At 43.9% G+C, this 14,097-nt stretch overlaps 1 protein-coding gene across 1 annotated transcript in view; it reads left to right on the top strand.

The window, feature by feature from the left end:
* The window catches only part of lrp1aa (low density lipoprotein receptor-related protein 1Aa), a 157,017-nt gene that overhangs the window by 130,407 nt on the left and 12,513 nt on the right, over positions 1 to 14,097 (top strand). The window contains exons 53-74 of the mRNA XM_076267757.1: positions 903 to 1,025; positions 1,741 to 1,881; positions 2,310 to 2,497; positions 3,203 to 3,386; positions 3,558 to 3,643; positions 3,800 to 3,919; positions 4,184 to 4,371; positions 4,822 to 5,027; positions 5,467 to 5,655; positions 5,843 to 5,991; positions 6,956 to 7,049; positions 7,171 to 7,287; positions 7,609 to 7,728; positions 8,061 to 8,183; positions 8,426 to 8,551; positions 8,841 to 8,957; positions 9,956 to 10,062; positions 10,756 to 10,888; positions 11,240 to 11,362; positions 11,771 to 11,893; positions 12,223 to 12,360; positions 12,452 to 12,577. Of these exons, the coding sequence (XP_076123872.1) occupies positions 903 to 1,025; positions 1,741 to 1,881; positions 2,310 to 2,497; positions 3,203 to 3,386; positions 3,558 to 3,643; positions 3,800 to 3,919; positions 4,184 to 4,371; positions 4,822 to 5,027; positions 5,467 to 5,655; positions 5,843 to 5,991; positions 6,956 to 7,049; positions 7,171 to 7,287; positions 7,609 to 7,728; positions 8,061 to 8,183; positions 8,426 to 8,551; positions 8,841 to 8,957; positions 9,956 to 10,062; positions 10,756 to 10,888; positions 11,240 to 11,362; positions 11,771 to 11,893; positions 12,223 to 12,360; positions 12,452 to 12,577 (3,021 nt within the window). The remainder of the gene's footprint in view (positions 1 to 902; positions 1,026 to 1,740; positions 1,882 to 2,309; positions 2,498 to 3,202; positions 3,387 to 3,557; positions 3,644 to 3,799; positions 3,920 to 4,183; positions 4,372 to 4,821; positions 5,028 to 5,466; positions 5,656 to 5,842; positions 5,992 to 6,955; positions 7,050 to 7,170; positions 7,288 to 7,608; positions 7,729 to 8,060; positions 8,184 to 8,425; positions 8,552 to 8,840; positions 8,958 to 9,955; positions 10,063 to 10,755; positions 10,889 to 11,239; positions 11,363 to 11,770; positions 11,894 to 12,222; positions 12,361 to 12,451; positions 12,578 to 14,097) is intronic.

Below are 14,097 nucleotides of genomic sequence, written 5' to 3'. Positions count from 1 at the left end.
GTGGTGGTTCTCCCCTTATTAGACATTCTCTGATAGAACTCAATACTTGAAGACAAACAGTGGCTGTCTCAGAATAGTGTTGCATAATCAGCCTGCTTGTTGATACATTTGTCACTGTTCTCTCTCTCTCTCCTCTGTGTCTCTCTTTTAATTGAATTCAAAAGTGCTTTATTGGCATGACAAATAATGCATTTGCATTGCCAAAGCAATCACACAGACACAGAAGACAGGATTTCTAAATGTATGTAGACATATATAGTTTTAAACTTACTTATATTTACATACTCTTAAAGGCACACTATGTTAGATTTTCACCTTTACGAAGCCAATTTGATGGTAAACGAACTTTCACCTAGCATAGCTATACAACATAGACGTAGCAAGTCCCTACCGAGAAAACCAGCCATGCAACTTCCATGCTAGAGAGGCGCCCCGCCAAATCTCGTGAGAATCGTGAAATATTACCTTGTCAGTAGATATAGCTCTTTGGAGATAGTTTTTGCCTGTTGTTAATCCTTCACCTCCACAACAAAAGCATTGTGTACAGGGGGGATAAGTAGTGAGAAGTTAGTTATTTACAATAGCAGAGTAATATATAAATACATCGTCACTCGAGAGGGAGCTCTACACTCGTCAAAAATACCTAAACCTGCATAGTATACCTTTAAATACAAAACCATATATAATAGAGGCCAAAAAAAACAAACAAGAGGGCAAAAACAAACAAACCAACAAAATGCTGTGTGTGTGTATACATATATACATACACACATACATAATACACATACATGTGTATATATATATACATACATACACTCATACATACACACATACAAAAAATATACATAGTATGTATAGAAGTACATTTACATTTATGATTTCTCTCCCTCTACTCTCTATAGTGTTCAACAACACATGTGAAGCCACGGAGTTCATGTGTCAGAACAGGCAGTGTATCCCCCGACACTTCATGTGTGACCATGACAACGATTGTGATGATGGATCAGACGAGTCTCCAGAGTGCGGTAAGCCTGTGACCCTTTGGCCTCCACTCTGGCTGTATCTCTTTGTGAACAGTTCAGTTCTCTTACTCAAAGCGCTCATTTATTCACACCCTGGCATTTATAATTCAGTGGTGTGTTAGTAAACGTGTAAAGCCCAATAAAAAAACAAATCACGTCATTAAATTCCCAGCCCGTTCTATTCAAACTCCATCTCATTTACCATTTAAAGGTTATTCCTTAAAAGCGTGCAGTAGATGCTCAGTGAAATGATTTGCTGTCGGGCTAAAGTGTATTGAGTCGCAGTGAATCCATAGACTCCAAGGCTGCTCCTTGAAAAGGTTGACAATCGCTCATGGGGAAATAGTTATGCTTTCATTTCTAAGGTGTTAACTTTTTACACACACACACACACACACACACACACACATTCACACTGTAGCTCACACTCTCATATACACACACTTATAGACATACACTCATACACATACACACACACACACACACACACATTCACACTCTAGCTCACACTCTCATATACACACACTTATATACATACACTCACACATAGAGACACTCACACAGATACACTCTCACTCATTTGTACACACATTCACACAACCATGCACATACAATTAGTCACATACACACACACACACACACACACACACACACACACACACACAAACACACACACACGATTACAAACACCTCACCTTTTCTGTACTCCTCCTCTCAGAGTACCCTACCTGCAAGCCCAACGAGTTCCGATGTGCCAATGGCCGCTGCCTCATCCAGACAGGATGGGAGTGTGACGGCGAGTTCGACTGCCATGACCACTCAGACGAAGCACCCAAAAACCCCCGCTGCAATGGCCCAGGTCAGACCACCTCACCTCCCAATGTCTCCTCCTCCCCTTCCTGCCCCAGTGCAGTCGCTGCTGTCCTTTTATTTCTGTAGTCATTATGCTCATGCTCTCTATCTGAATCCAGCGCTATCTTAAGCACAGACATTTTATTTAGTGTCCTTTTCACTTAACCTCTCCATCTGTCCCAGTGGGCTGCCGAAAGACAGCTCAAGTTCTTAAGATTTATAGGTTTGTAGGTTCTGCTCTTCATAGGTTTTTTTCTGTCACCAGGAAAGGAATGTCTTCATTCCCCCGCCCCTGATCAGAGCTGGAGCCTCTCCCCATAAACCCATTGCCCCTGTTTTATGCTGTTTTCCCCACCACACATTGTGCACATTCTTCTCTGTTGGTTGTGGATCAGTGCTTAGTTGAATAACACTCCCCGTTTTGTGGTCAAACAGAGAAGAAGTGCAACGACACGGCCTACATGTGCACCAACGGCAACTGCGTCAACGAGACGCTGCTGTGCAACCACAACGACGACTGTGGCGATGGCTCCGACGAGCTCAACTGCTTCGTCAACGAGTGCATCAACAGCAAGCTGAGCGGCTGCAGCCAACTCTGCGAAGACCTGAAGATTGGCTTCAAGGTAAGGGTGCTGCACAGGGTCAAAACACCTCTAAGACACCTGTGTTGGAGCCTAGGACAAGAGCTGGAATATGGGTCTGTCTTCTCCTGAAACTTTGCATTTATTCCTCCTCATTCCTTCCTCTCATATATATTTACATACTTACAGTACTTTCTTGTAAGTTGTATATAAGATGTATAAGAGTATGACTGTAAAGTCGATGATATACAGGGAATCCTTCTAAGCAATGTTGCCATCCAATCAGGTTTCAGGTCATGGCCCAGCAACATTGTTTTAAAAACCCCAAATACTGTTAGCTTATGGAAGAGGATACTGAGCAAAAGTTACTCTAGTGAATTCTTGAACATTGATGTTATATCCCAAATCTAAATGCAGAAGGCACTTTTGAGATCAAAACCAGTGAATCATGGCAATCTGTTTAAGTGTGTGTGTGTGTGTGTGTGTGTGTGTGTGTGTGTGTGTGTGTGTGTGTGTGTGTGTGTGTGTGTGTGTGTGAGAAAACTGCATTTCGTTGTCTCTGTACTTGTACTCTGCACAATGACAATACAGTTGAATCTAATCTAAAAGTGCTTAGAAGTGTTTAAAGATCCACTTTTAAACATACAAAATGGGTTGGCTGAAGCCTTGAAAGTGTAGTACTCTTGTTGTTTCCGTTGCCCTGTGAGCATGCCCAGCCTTACCTGAGTTTCCCATGGGCCCTTGCAGTGCAGGTGTCACCCTGGCTTCCGGCTGAAGGACGATGGAAAGACGTGTGTGGACATCGACGAGTGCACGACCAGCTACCCCTGCACCCAGCACTGCATCAACACCCACGGCAGCTTCCACTGTCTGTGTGTAGAGGGCTTCGAGCTCAGGCCTGACGACCCCACTATCTGCAAGTCCACCTCAGGTGAGTGTGTGTGTGTGTGTGTGTGTGTGTGTGTCTGTGTGTGTGTGTGTGGCACATATCTCCATGTTAGATGTGTACTGTATGCGATTTCCATAAATAGATTGTTGTTGGTGTTGGTTAGAGTTGAAGATAACCATGGCGGTCATGTTGACGCTTGTTTTGCTCTTACAGAGATAGAGCCTTTCCTCATCTTTGCCAACCGATACTACCTGAGGAAACTCAACCTGGATGGAACCAACTACACACTGATTAGACAGGTGTGTGCAGATGGTATTTTGACATTTGCGAAAACTACCATGAGTTGGTTTAAAACCTGAATCTTCTCTCCTAACTGTTCTCTTCTCTGTGTGTGTGTGTGTGTGTGTGTGTGTGTGTGTGTGTGTGTGTGTGTGTGTGTGTGTGTGTGTAATCAGGGCTTGAACAACGCAGTGGCTCTGGACTTCGACTACAGGCAGCAGATGATCTACTGGACAGACGTGACCACACAGGGCAGCATGATCAGACGCATGCACCTCAACGGCAGCGACGTGCAGGTGACCACAGAACCACAGCCTCATACCAACACCACCTTCTCTTCAGCTTTCTCCTCTGCATTTACTGAAGTTACATTTCAACTTTGTGTAAACCTTCCCTTTGTTTTGTACATCACTGTGTGCACTCTGGAAAGAGCACTGTCCTCACGTGAATTTCAGTGTATAGATCTGTCTGTATCTGTCTACCTACTGCTAACCTTGTCCTTCCTCTTGTCTTGTCTTTCATCATTAGTTTTTTTTGCACTGTGCTTGATCCTCTGACAGGTCCTTCACCGTACGTCTCTTAGTAACCCTGACGGGCTGGCTGTCGATTGGGTAGGAGGAAACCTCTATTGGTGTGATAAGGGACGGGACACCATCGAGGTGTCCAAGCTGAACGGAGCGTACCGCACGATTCTGGTCAACACGGGTCTGAGAGAGCCTCGCGCTGTTGCTGTGGACGTCCGCAATGGGTAAAACAGCAGCATCATAATAACTACAAAGAAAAGAGACATGACATTAACTACAGTATGGTTCAAATGTTGATCTTGTTGATGTTGATTCAGTTCATGTCTTCCTTCTTTGAGCTTTCTTTTGTTTCCTCCCTCTCTTTCTCTCTTTTGTTTTTTCCCTCTCTCTCTCTTTCTTTTGTTTCCTCCCTCTCTTTCTCACTTTATCACATTTCTCCTTTGTTTACATCTGATGAATGCAGTGTCTTCTTTCAGTATTTTAGTAAATGCATGTATTTATTTATTTATTTAGTTGCTTTGCTTTGATTTTCTTTATTTGTTTATTTCTCCACCTCTTAGCAGTGAAAGCTCAAGGCCTATGTTTCACCTTGTGTTGAAGCTTTCCAAAGCTCACTAAACCTCAGACAGCTTATTGTTGTCTGAACTGTTCAAGGTTCTTTTTGTCCCTCTCAGGTACTTGTACTGGTCCGACTGGGGTGATAACCCCCACATAGGGCGGATCGGCATGGACGGCAGCAACCGTAGCGTGATCGTTCAGGACCGCATCACCTGGCCCAACGGTCTCACGCTCGACTTCATCAACGACCGCATCTACTGGGCCGACGCCCGCGAGGACTACATCGAGTTCGCCAGCCTGGATGGCACCAACAGACACACAGGTTATAACTGTCACACTCACACAAACACACACACACACACACACACACACACACACAGAGATGCTGATACACACACATGTTGGGAGATGCTCATGTATCCACACATCTGTCTCTGAGTGGCACTAAAACAATGTGTTCCAAATGTGACTGATGACTCCCTACTATGTTTTCATTATGCCACCCTCAGCTGTAATGCATTTGTGAAAGTGTTCATTTGGGAAACACTTTTATTTTATTTTACTTATAAGTGACTTACAATACAGTATAGACATACATTTTCATGAATTTCATGATGAAAATCATGAATTTAATGTTATTCCCAACTTTTTCAACCAATTCATCTACTGGTTAAGCTATAGTAATTGATGTTCATTGTGCTCATTAATAATTATTGTACGCTGTGTGTGTGTGTATGCGTGTGTGTGTGTGTGTGCTGTAGTTCTGGGCCAGGACATCCCCCACATCTTTGCCATGACTCTATTTGAGGAGTACATCTACTGGACCGACTGGGAGACCAAGTCAATTAATCGGGCGCACAAGACCCAGGGCATCAACAAGACCATGCTGATCAGCACTCTCCATCGGCCCATGGACATCCACATCTACCACCCTTACAGGCAACCGGAGGGTGAGACACACACACACACAGCCCATGCAGATCAGTACATCCCACTGTTCTATGGACATCCACATCTACCACCCTTACAGACAACCAGAGGTTGAGACACACATACACATACATACACATACACACACACACACACACACACACACACATACACATCTAACGGTCCCCTATGTTGTCCTCTCTCTAGTGAAGAACCACCCGTGCCAGGTGGACAATGGCGGCTGCAGTAACCTGTGCCTGCTGTCTCCTGGCGGCGGCCACAAGTGCGCCTGCCCCACCAACTTCTACCTGGCCGCCGACGGACGCCAGTGCATGTCCAACTGTACCGCCAGCCAGGTGAGTCAACATGACACCCGTACAACAATTCGCTACACCACGCACCTGAACACACACCTGAACACACACAGATGGCACTCCGTAACCGACACAACTCCACAGAGGAACTATCCTCTCCATTTTCTTACTTTCATTTAGCAGGGGAGCTATACATTGTGAAAGTAATTGTGGTGAATAATTACTTAATATTGATCTTAGACTGGCGAACTTCAGGAAAAACTCAGGAATCAGGTTTATTATGTTACAAGCTGAGAGAGAGTACAAAAAAGGTCTATGGTCTATGTAGGCCTAGCCCAGGCCTGAAAGGCCTAGGTTGGCCTGTAGCCAACTTATCCTCTCTTCCGCTACATCCTTAGTCCAAGTCTAGAAATCTGACAAACATTTCAGTTTAGTTACTTTTAAATGTTTTAAACAAAGAACAAAATGGCGCCAAGAACAATCCCACTTGGTTGGCTCTCCACTTGGTATCAGACACACCTACTCACACCCACTTCACACCTATATGAATAGCATGAGGAGAGATATCTTATATATCAGAAATATCCCTTATAGAATGTTCTAAACATTCTCACAATCACATCATTACAATCCTTGTAATGAGACTATCAGAATGATACCAGACATGAATACATTTACATTTCATGATACATGGATACATTATATCAAGGTAGCATCCTTTGTCTTGTGTAAGTGATAGGCCTTAAACCAGCACATTAGCATTCCATTGGGGGAGGGGATGGGGTCTTTGTTTAAAACCATGAAGGGTTACATGGCTAACTAAAAGTAGTCTTGAAGTTAAATTATTATCCATTTTAACCATAAATTTATTGCTATCAATTGTAAGGTATATTTACAGGTGACAAGATCAGTATTTCAGATATTTGTGGGGGTTGTCTGCTTTTCATGTTGAATTTACCTTTTTCTATATATATATATATTCTGTGTCCTTTCTTTTTATCTCTAGTTTGTGTGCAAGAATGATAAGTGCATCCCATTCTGGTGGCGTTGTGATACAGAGGATGACTGTGGCGACAACTCAGACGAGCCAGCCGACTGCCGTAAGTCACATACCCTGTGTGTGTGTGTGTGTGTGTGTGTGTGCATAATATGTGTATTTAATATTGTGTGTATAACATATCTATGGTTTCTGATGATGTGTGTGGTGTATTCTCCCTGTAGCTCAGTTTAAGTGTCGGCCAGGTCAGTTCCAGTGTGGCACAGACATCTGCACCAACCCGGCTTACATCTGTGACGGAGACAATGACTGCCAGGACAACTCAGATGAGGCCAACTGCGGTAGAACCTCTTCTCTCCTCTCACCCTCTTTCTCTCTCACTCTATACCTTTCTTTCTTTCTCTCTGTCACCTCTTTTGTTTCTTTCTCTCTTTCTCGTGCACTCTCGGATCTTCATAGTTTTCTACAACTTTGTTAACCTTTTATTTGCACTTAAAACTTTTCACAAAGGTCAGGTGTGCTTGGTCTAATTGTCTGTGTGTGTGTGTGTGCGCGCGCGCGCGCCTGTGTGTTTGTGTGTGTGTGTGTGCGCCTGTGTGTGTGTGCCTGTGTGTGTGTGTGCGCCTGTGTGTGTGCGCCTGTGTGTGTGTGTGTGTCTCCAGACATCCACGTGTGTCTGCCCAGCCAGTTCAAGTGCTCACACCCAAGCCGCTGCATCCCCGGAATCTTCCGCTGCAATGGACAGAACAACTGTGGACAGGGAGAAGACGAGAAGGATTGCCGTGAGTAACACTCTCTTTCACACACACACACTCACACACACACACACACACACACACACACTCACGCACACTCATCTCAAAGATCACACAGAACACTTTCCCTGTCCATGATTTTTAATTAGCTTAGCTTATTAGCCTATTATATGTGTTCTTTTTTATATATATATATAAAGGATAGATATTGTAAGTATGTGATTGCAGGTTTAAAGAAAAGCTGTGCAATCTGTTTCAGAACAGCAGTTTGACTACCGATTCTCTCTCTCTCTCTCTCTCTCTCTCTCTCTCTCTCTCTCTTTCTCTCTGTGTGTTTCTATCCCTCTGTCTCTCTACAGCGGAGGTCACATGTGCTCCTAACCAGTTCCAGTGTACCATCTCCAAGCGCTGTATCCCACGTGTGTGGGTGTGTGACCGTGACACAGACTGTGTGGATGGCTCCGACGAACCTGCCAACTGCAGTAAGGACCTCATATTCCACACACAGACACTTCTCTCCACACACAGACCGTTATCTGCTTCATTTCCCATAGATGATAATTAGTATGGCATCCTCTGAGACTCGTTTCTTTGATAAGTTTATACACTTTTAAGATCTAACCACGACTCATGCTGCTTCTGCCAGGGTATTAGTTGGTATTAGTATATAACTGTATATGCATCTTAAAATGTGTGTGTGACTGTTTATGTTTATTCACTGCAGCTCAGATGACGTGTGGTGTGGATGAATTCCGCTGTAAGGAGTCTGGTCGCTGCATCCCAGCACGCTGGAAATGCGATGGAGAGGATGACTGTGGAGATGCATCAGACGAACCCAAAGAGGAGTGTGGTAAGGGAGGGACAGAGGGACAAAAAGTACCAAGAGAAAAAAGCAAAGCAGATTTTTTTATAACATTATAGCATTTTTTGTAAAGTTACAATTTTGAAGAAATGTTATGGTTGAATGTTACTGTAGTAGTTTTTCTCAGTAATGTTTGTATGTGTGTGTTTGTGTGTGTGTGTGTGTGTGTGTGTGTGTGTGTGTGTGTGTGTGTGTGTGTGTGTGTGTGTGTGTGTGTGTGTGTGTGTGTGTGTGTGTGTGTGTGTGTGTGTGTGTGTGTGTGTGTGTGGGGGCTCAGATGAGAGGACGTGTGAGCCATATCAGTTCCGCTGTAAGAACAACCGCTGTGTGCCCGGGCGCTGGCAGTGTGACTATGACAACGACTGCGGGGACAACTCTGACGAGGACAACTGTGGTAAGTTATCCAACTATACACACCAGATATTGTTAGTGTGAAAGAAGTCACCTTCTCTTAAAAAATCACCAAATTCTCTAATGCATAAGTATGCATGACGGAACACAACTTTACTCAACTTTATAACTTATTTAAAACTCAATAGTTTTAAAACTATTCAGATCTGTGAAAGGTGCAAGGAACCGTGTGTACATATGTGTGTGTGTGTGTGTGTGTGTGTGTGTGTGTGTGTGTGTGGCTGCGTGCGTGCGTACTGTACGTGTATGTGTGTGTGTGCGTGCGTATGTGTGTGCATATGTGTGTGTGTGTGTGAACGTGTGTGCCTGCGTGCGTGCGTACTGTACGTGTATGTGTGCGTGTGTATGTGTGCGAGTGAGCGTGCGTACGTGTGTGTGTGTGTATGTGTATGTGTGTGTGCGTGCATGGTGATATCAGCACATCAGCACCGCCGGTTCGTCTTTCTCACGCCACACACCACATTCTCTCATGTCTGGTCTCGGTCACTCTGCACTCGTGTAGCTCATTGCTTGTTCACTGACATGCGTTTCACGCCCATCTTGTTCTTCTCATTTCACACTCCGTCCATGCGGGTCCAGGCGAGACACAGGTAGGTGGACGTCTCCATTCATTAAACAAAACAAAACAAAATGGCTGCTACACCCAGTGTTCCCTATCCCTCTCTCAAAGCGTTTCCACAGCAACCGCGTGTTCCATCCTCCCCATCCCATCCCCATGCTGTACCCTCCCCCTTGCCCCTCCCCCCCTCCATCCCTGTGTGAGCCTGATGCCCCCCCCCCCCCCCACTTCTGCACCTCAAAACTGCATCCTCAGAAACCCTCTGACAGGAAGTGTGATTCCCCAACACCCTAAGATCCTCAGTGGCTATCTACTAATATAACCCCTCCTCTCTCTCTCTCTCTCTCTTTCTTTCTTTCTCTCTCTCATTCTTTCTTTTTGTCTGTCTTGCTGTCTTTTTGTGTTTTCGGTCATCTCTCTAGTTCCTCGTAAGTGCTCTGAGAGTGAGTTTGCCTGCACCAACGGTCGCTGCATTGCTGGCCGCTGGAAGTGTGATGGCGACCATGACTGTGCTGACGGATCAGATGAGGTAAACTCACACACATACACACACACACACACACACACACACCAACACCACAGACACATCTGCCTCACAATCTAATCATAGCAGTCATTCTTACTTGTCTGAAGTGATTCCTGTGAGGACCTGTGACAAGGACAAACAGGACTGCTCACACTGTGTAGCTGTCAAGACAAACACACTCACACAGACGCACACACACACACACACACACACACACACACACACACACACACACACACACACACGCACACACACACACAATCAAGAGTTTCAGGAGATGTGAATCCATATCGACACAGTGAGACACAGATACTGTATGTGATTATATCTGTTATAAACACATCACTCAGCAGCTGTTATGTGTGTGTTAGTGTGTGTGTGTGTGTGTGTGAATAGGAGTACCTTGGCTGCTGTGTTTATGTAATTTCCCCCAAATAACCCTAAGCATTACTGATGGTGCATTAGCAAAAACTAAGTGATTATGGGCAATGCCTTCACCCATGTTAACTTGTGTCTCCACAACATGTGTAGCCACCTGAAAGTGTCTTGGCAGTTCTTCTAGCAGGAACTATGTAATGCAAAAATATATTATATCTATTTGGATTTCCTCCAAAATATAGAATATTATATACAGGTAATATGACTGGGAGGAGAGAGTGTATCATCAGTATCTATGTCGTGTTGTGTGTGTGGTAGGATGGCTGTGAAGTGAAGTGTGATAGCGACCAGTTCAAGTGTAAGAACAGCCACTGCATCCCCATCCGCTGGAGGTGTGATGCCGACCCAGACTGCATGGATGGCAGTGACGAGGAAAGTTGTGACAGTGGAGGTGAGAATGTGTACAGTACACGTACACACAAACACACACACACACACGTACACACACACACACACACACACACACACACACACACTCACACACATATTGAGGGACAGAGTGAAGAAAAACATAATAATACCAAAAGCTCCTACTGTCAAGTGCACACACACACACACTCTCTTACATACTTAACTAAATACACACACAGCTGTCACACAGGAAAACTCTGTGTAAACCAAAAAGTAAACCAATAAGGTGATGTTGATGTTTGTGTAAAGGTGTTATATAGTGCGCAGTATGACCATAACCCTTATTCTGTCTGTGTCTGTGTGTGTGTGTGTGTGTGTGTGTTTGTGTCAGTGGGCCGACACTGCCCCCTGGATGAGTTCCAGTGTAATAACACCCTGTGTAAGCCCCTGGGCTGGCACTGTGATGGAGAGGACGACTGTGGAGACAACTCAGACGAGAACCCAGACGAGTGCAGTGAGTCTCTCTCTCTTCCTCTTCCTCTACGACCTCTCTTCATCACTCTCTCTATTCTTTCTTATATGTTTTTTTGTCTTTCACTTGCTCTCTGTTTTCCTGTCCCATTCTCCCTCTCTCTCTCTCTCAATTGTCCTCTGCCTCTGTCTCCCCCTTTTTTTTCTCTTCACTCTGTTTCACTGCAATTTCTCTCTTTCTCTCTCTTGACCTTTCATCACATTCTATCTTTTCACGCGTCTGACATCTTACAACACCTATCCCCTGCTGTAATGGCCCTCTGTAATGCCAAAATGTGTACACACACACACACACACACACACACACACACACACACACACACACACACACACACATACACACTTGCTGTCTTCTCTTTCTTATTTCTCTTTCTCCCTCTACATCGCTCAGGGAGGTTCCAGTGTCCTCCAACCAGACAGTTCCGTTGTCATAACAACCGTGTGTGCCTGCCCGTTGCCAAGCAGTGCGACGGCGTGGACAATTGCGGGGACAACAGCGATGAGGTTAACTGCCGTAAGTGTTGCTCACCCCTAGCCCCCCACCCCCCCTTGTCAACTTCCAGCATGCTGGGTAAAAGTGTCCAATACCAAGAGGCTCATTGTTGGACTTGCTCCTCAATCAAAGTGTGAAAATAATTTCTTTTCAAACCATTTGCTTTTGCTGAAAGCGCTTTCAGTGTGATCCATTTGAAAGTCAAGTGCTTTTTTTGCCCCTTTGTTCATCATATATGAACATGACAGAAGCTATGAATTTCTCATCTGTCTTGTGTGTGTGTGTGTGCGGGTGTGTTTTTATGGCTGTGTATGTACAGTATATGTGTCAATATGTGATATTTGCTGCAGATCCTCCGCCTCCACCGGTGTGTGAGAAGGATGAGTTCAGGTGCAGTAATGGCCGCTGCCTCAGCCCTACCCTTATCTGCAACTCCTTCAACGATTGCGAGGACTACGGCTCAGACGAAACCAACTGTGACAAGAAAGGTGTGTGTGTGTGTGTGTGTGTGTGTGTGTGTTCTTGTGTGTGTGTGTGTGTGTGTGTGATAGTCCTGTAACTCTCTCTGTCTCCCCACAGATGTGTCCTCTAAGTGTGGTCATGAGTGCAGTGGCAGTGATGAGACTCACTGTGTGGTCAACGGCACAGAGTCCTTCTGCTCCTGCAAATCAGGCTTCCGCAGGATAGGACACTACTCCTGCGAAGGTACCATATACACGCACACACACACACACAAATACATATAGCCTCATACACATGTACACACACAGTCCTTGCTTCCGCAGGCAAGGCAACTTTACTTTACTTTACTTTACTTTACTTTACTTTACTTTACTTTACTTTACTTACTTTACACTTTATTTTATATCCAGGCACCTGCAGTCAGTGACTTGATGCCTTTCCCTGTGCTAAGCTCCTGCACTCAAAAACACATAGGCACACACAAAGACACACCGATATAAATACATACACACTGGGTCATTCCGTGTCAAATCACCCAGTGGCTGGCAGGTCACCCTCTCCCAAAAAATCTGAAAAAACTCACAGGTGTTTGTAGACCAAACCTATGCATAAATCCTAAATGGTATATCTGTATCACTAATGGTTCCAAAACTACAGCCCTTTGAAGTTTCAAGTAATTTTAAGCATCGTGGTGAACAATCCTTTTTGTTCAACTTCCAACATTATTGGCTCTTTTGGTATTTCACACACATTAGTGAAACTATGTGAATAGAAGTACATTTCCCTGTTGAATTTAACAATCCAATCAAATCAGGTGTATCTTGTGTAATTCCCCCTCTGCAAAGCTCTGAAAATGGCTATAAATTCATAATGTGAAAAAACATCACCACCTTTGAGGGCTTCTCATTCAAAAAGTATGTGACACAAATTCATCAGTTTTTTTCCCACTCATGTATGGATTATAAGGTCATGTCCATGCATTAACTTTGGTTGTTAACATTATCACATTGTCAGAGCATTTTTATTAAATTGGGCTTGATTTTCAAAAAGCCCGTTTTCATCTTCTCATTTCACCACGTGGACAGTTAACAGGATTTTTTTTAATTTTACCATATATCATTCTGTATGTGAGGATCATCTGCCCAAAATGTGGGCTTGTTGCTCAGTTTCTTCATTGAGATAAGATTTTTTACAAATATTGTCTATAAATCCACTGAATTTGTACTTTATCTGCAGTACCACTTTGCACCACATGTGGTGCTCTTTTAATACAATGGAAGTCAATGGAAGAGTAAGAGAGTCACTTGTTTGCTGCACATATCCAATCTAAACACACAGTTTATGGTTCATATGGTTCAAGTAAAAAGGGGTTTCTAAAATTCAGTGCATTGTCAGATGCATAAAAATCAATACTAACGATTTATCATCTTTTTACAAATGCCTCTTGGATCCACGAGTCCTCAAACCTTGTTATGAATACTTGTGATGAAAACACACATGGTCATCTTCATCAAGTGAAATACCTTGATGAACTGAATTTTAGAAACCCATTGTTTCTTGAATATGTTCCTTTATGACATTCATTTTCCAACTTCTTTCCCAGATCACATGGAGACAAAGCACTGATCTCCATCTTGATACTCTTTGTCTATGTATCACAGAGGACTGCATCCCATGCATATGACGATGGATATAGACTTTGCCTAACCAGTTGGCTAGTAATTATTAAAGTACTCACATAGGCACTGATAGGTTAAAGCTGG

This window comes from Alosa pseudoharengus, unplaced genomic scaffold (assembly GCF_046254945.1).
Source record: "Alosa pseudoharengus isolate Yale_2024_CS ecotype anadromous, Long Island Sound unplaced genomic scaffold, YU_APseudo_1.1 YU_APseudo_1.1_scf_5, whole genome shotgun sequence".
Classification (NCBI taxonomy): Eukaryota; Metazoa; Chordata; class Actinopteri; order Clupeiformes; family Clupeidae; genus Alosa; species Alosa pseudoharengus.
This window is presented reverse-complemented; position numbering and strand designations above follow the sequence as displayed.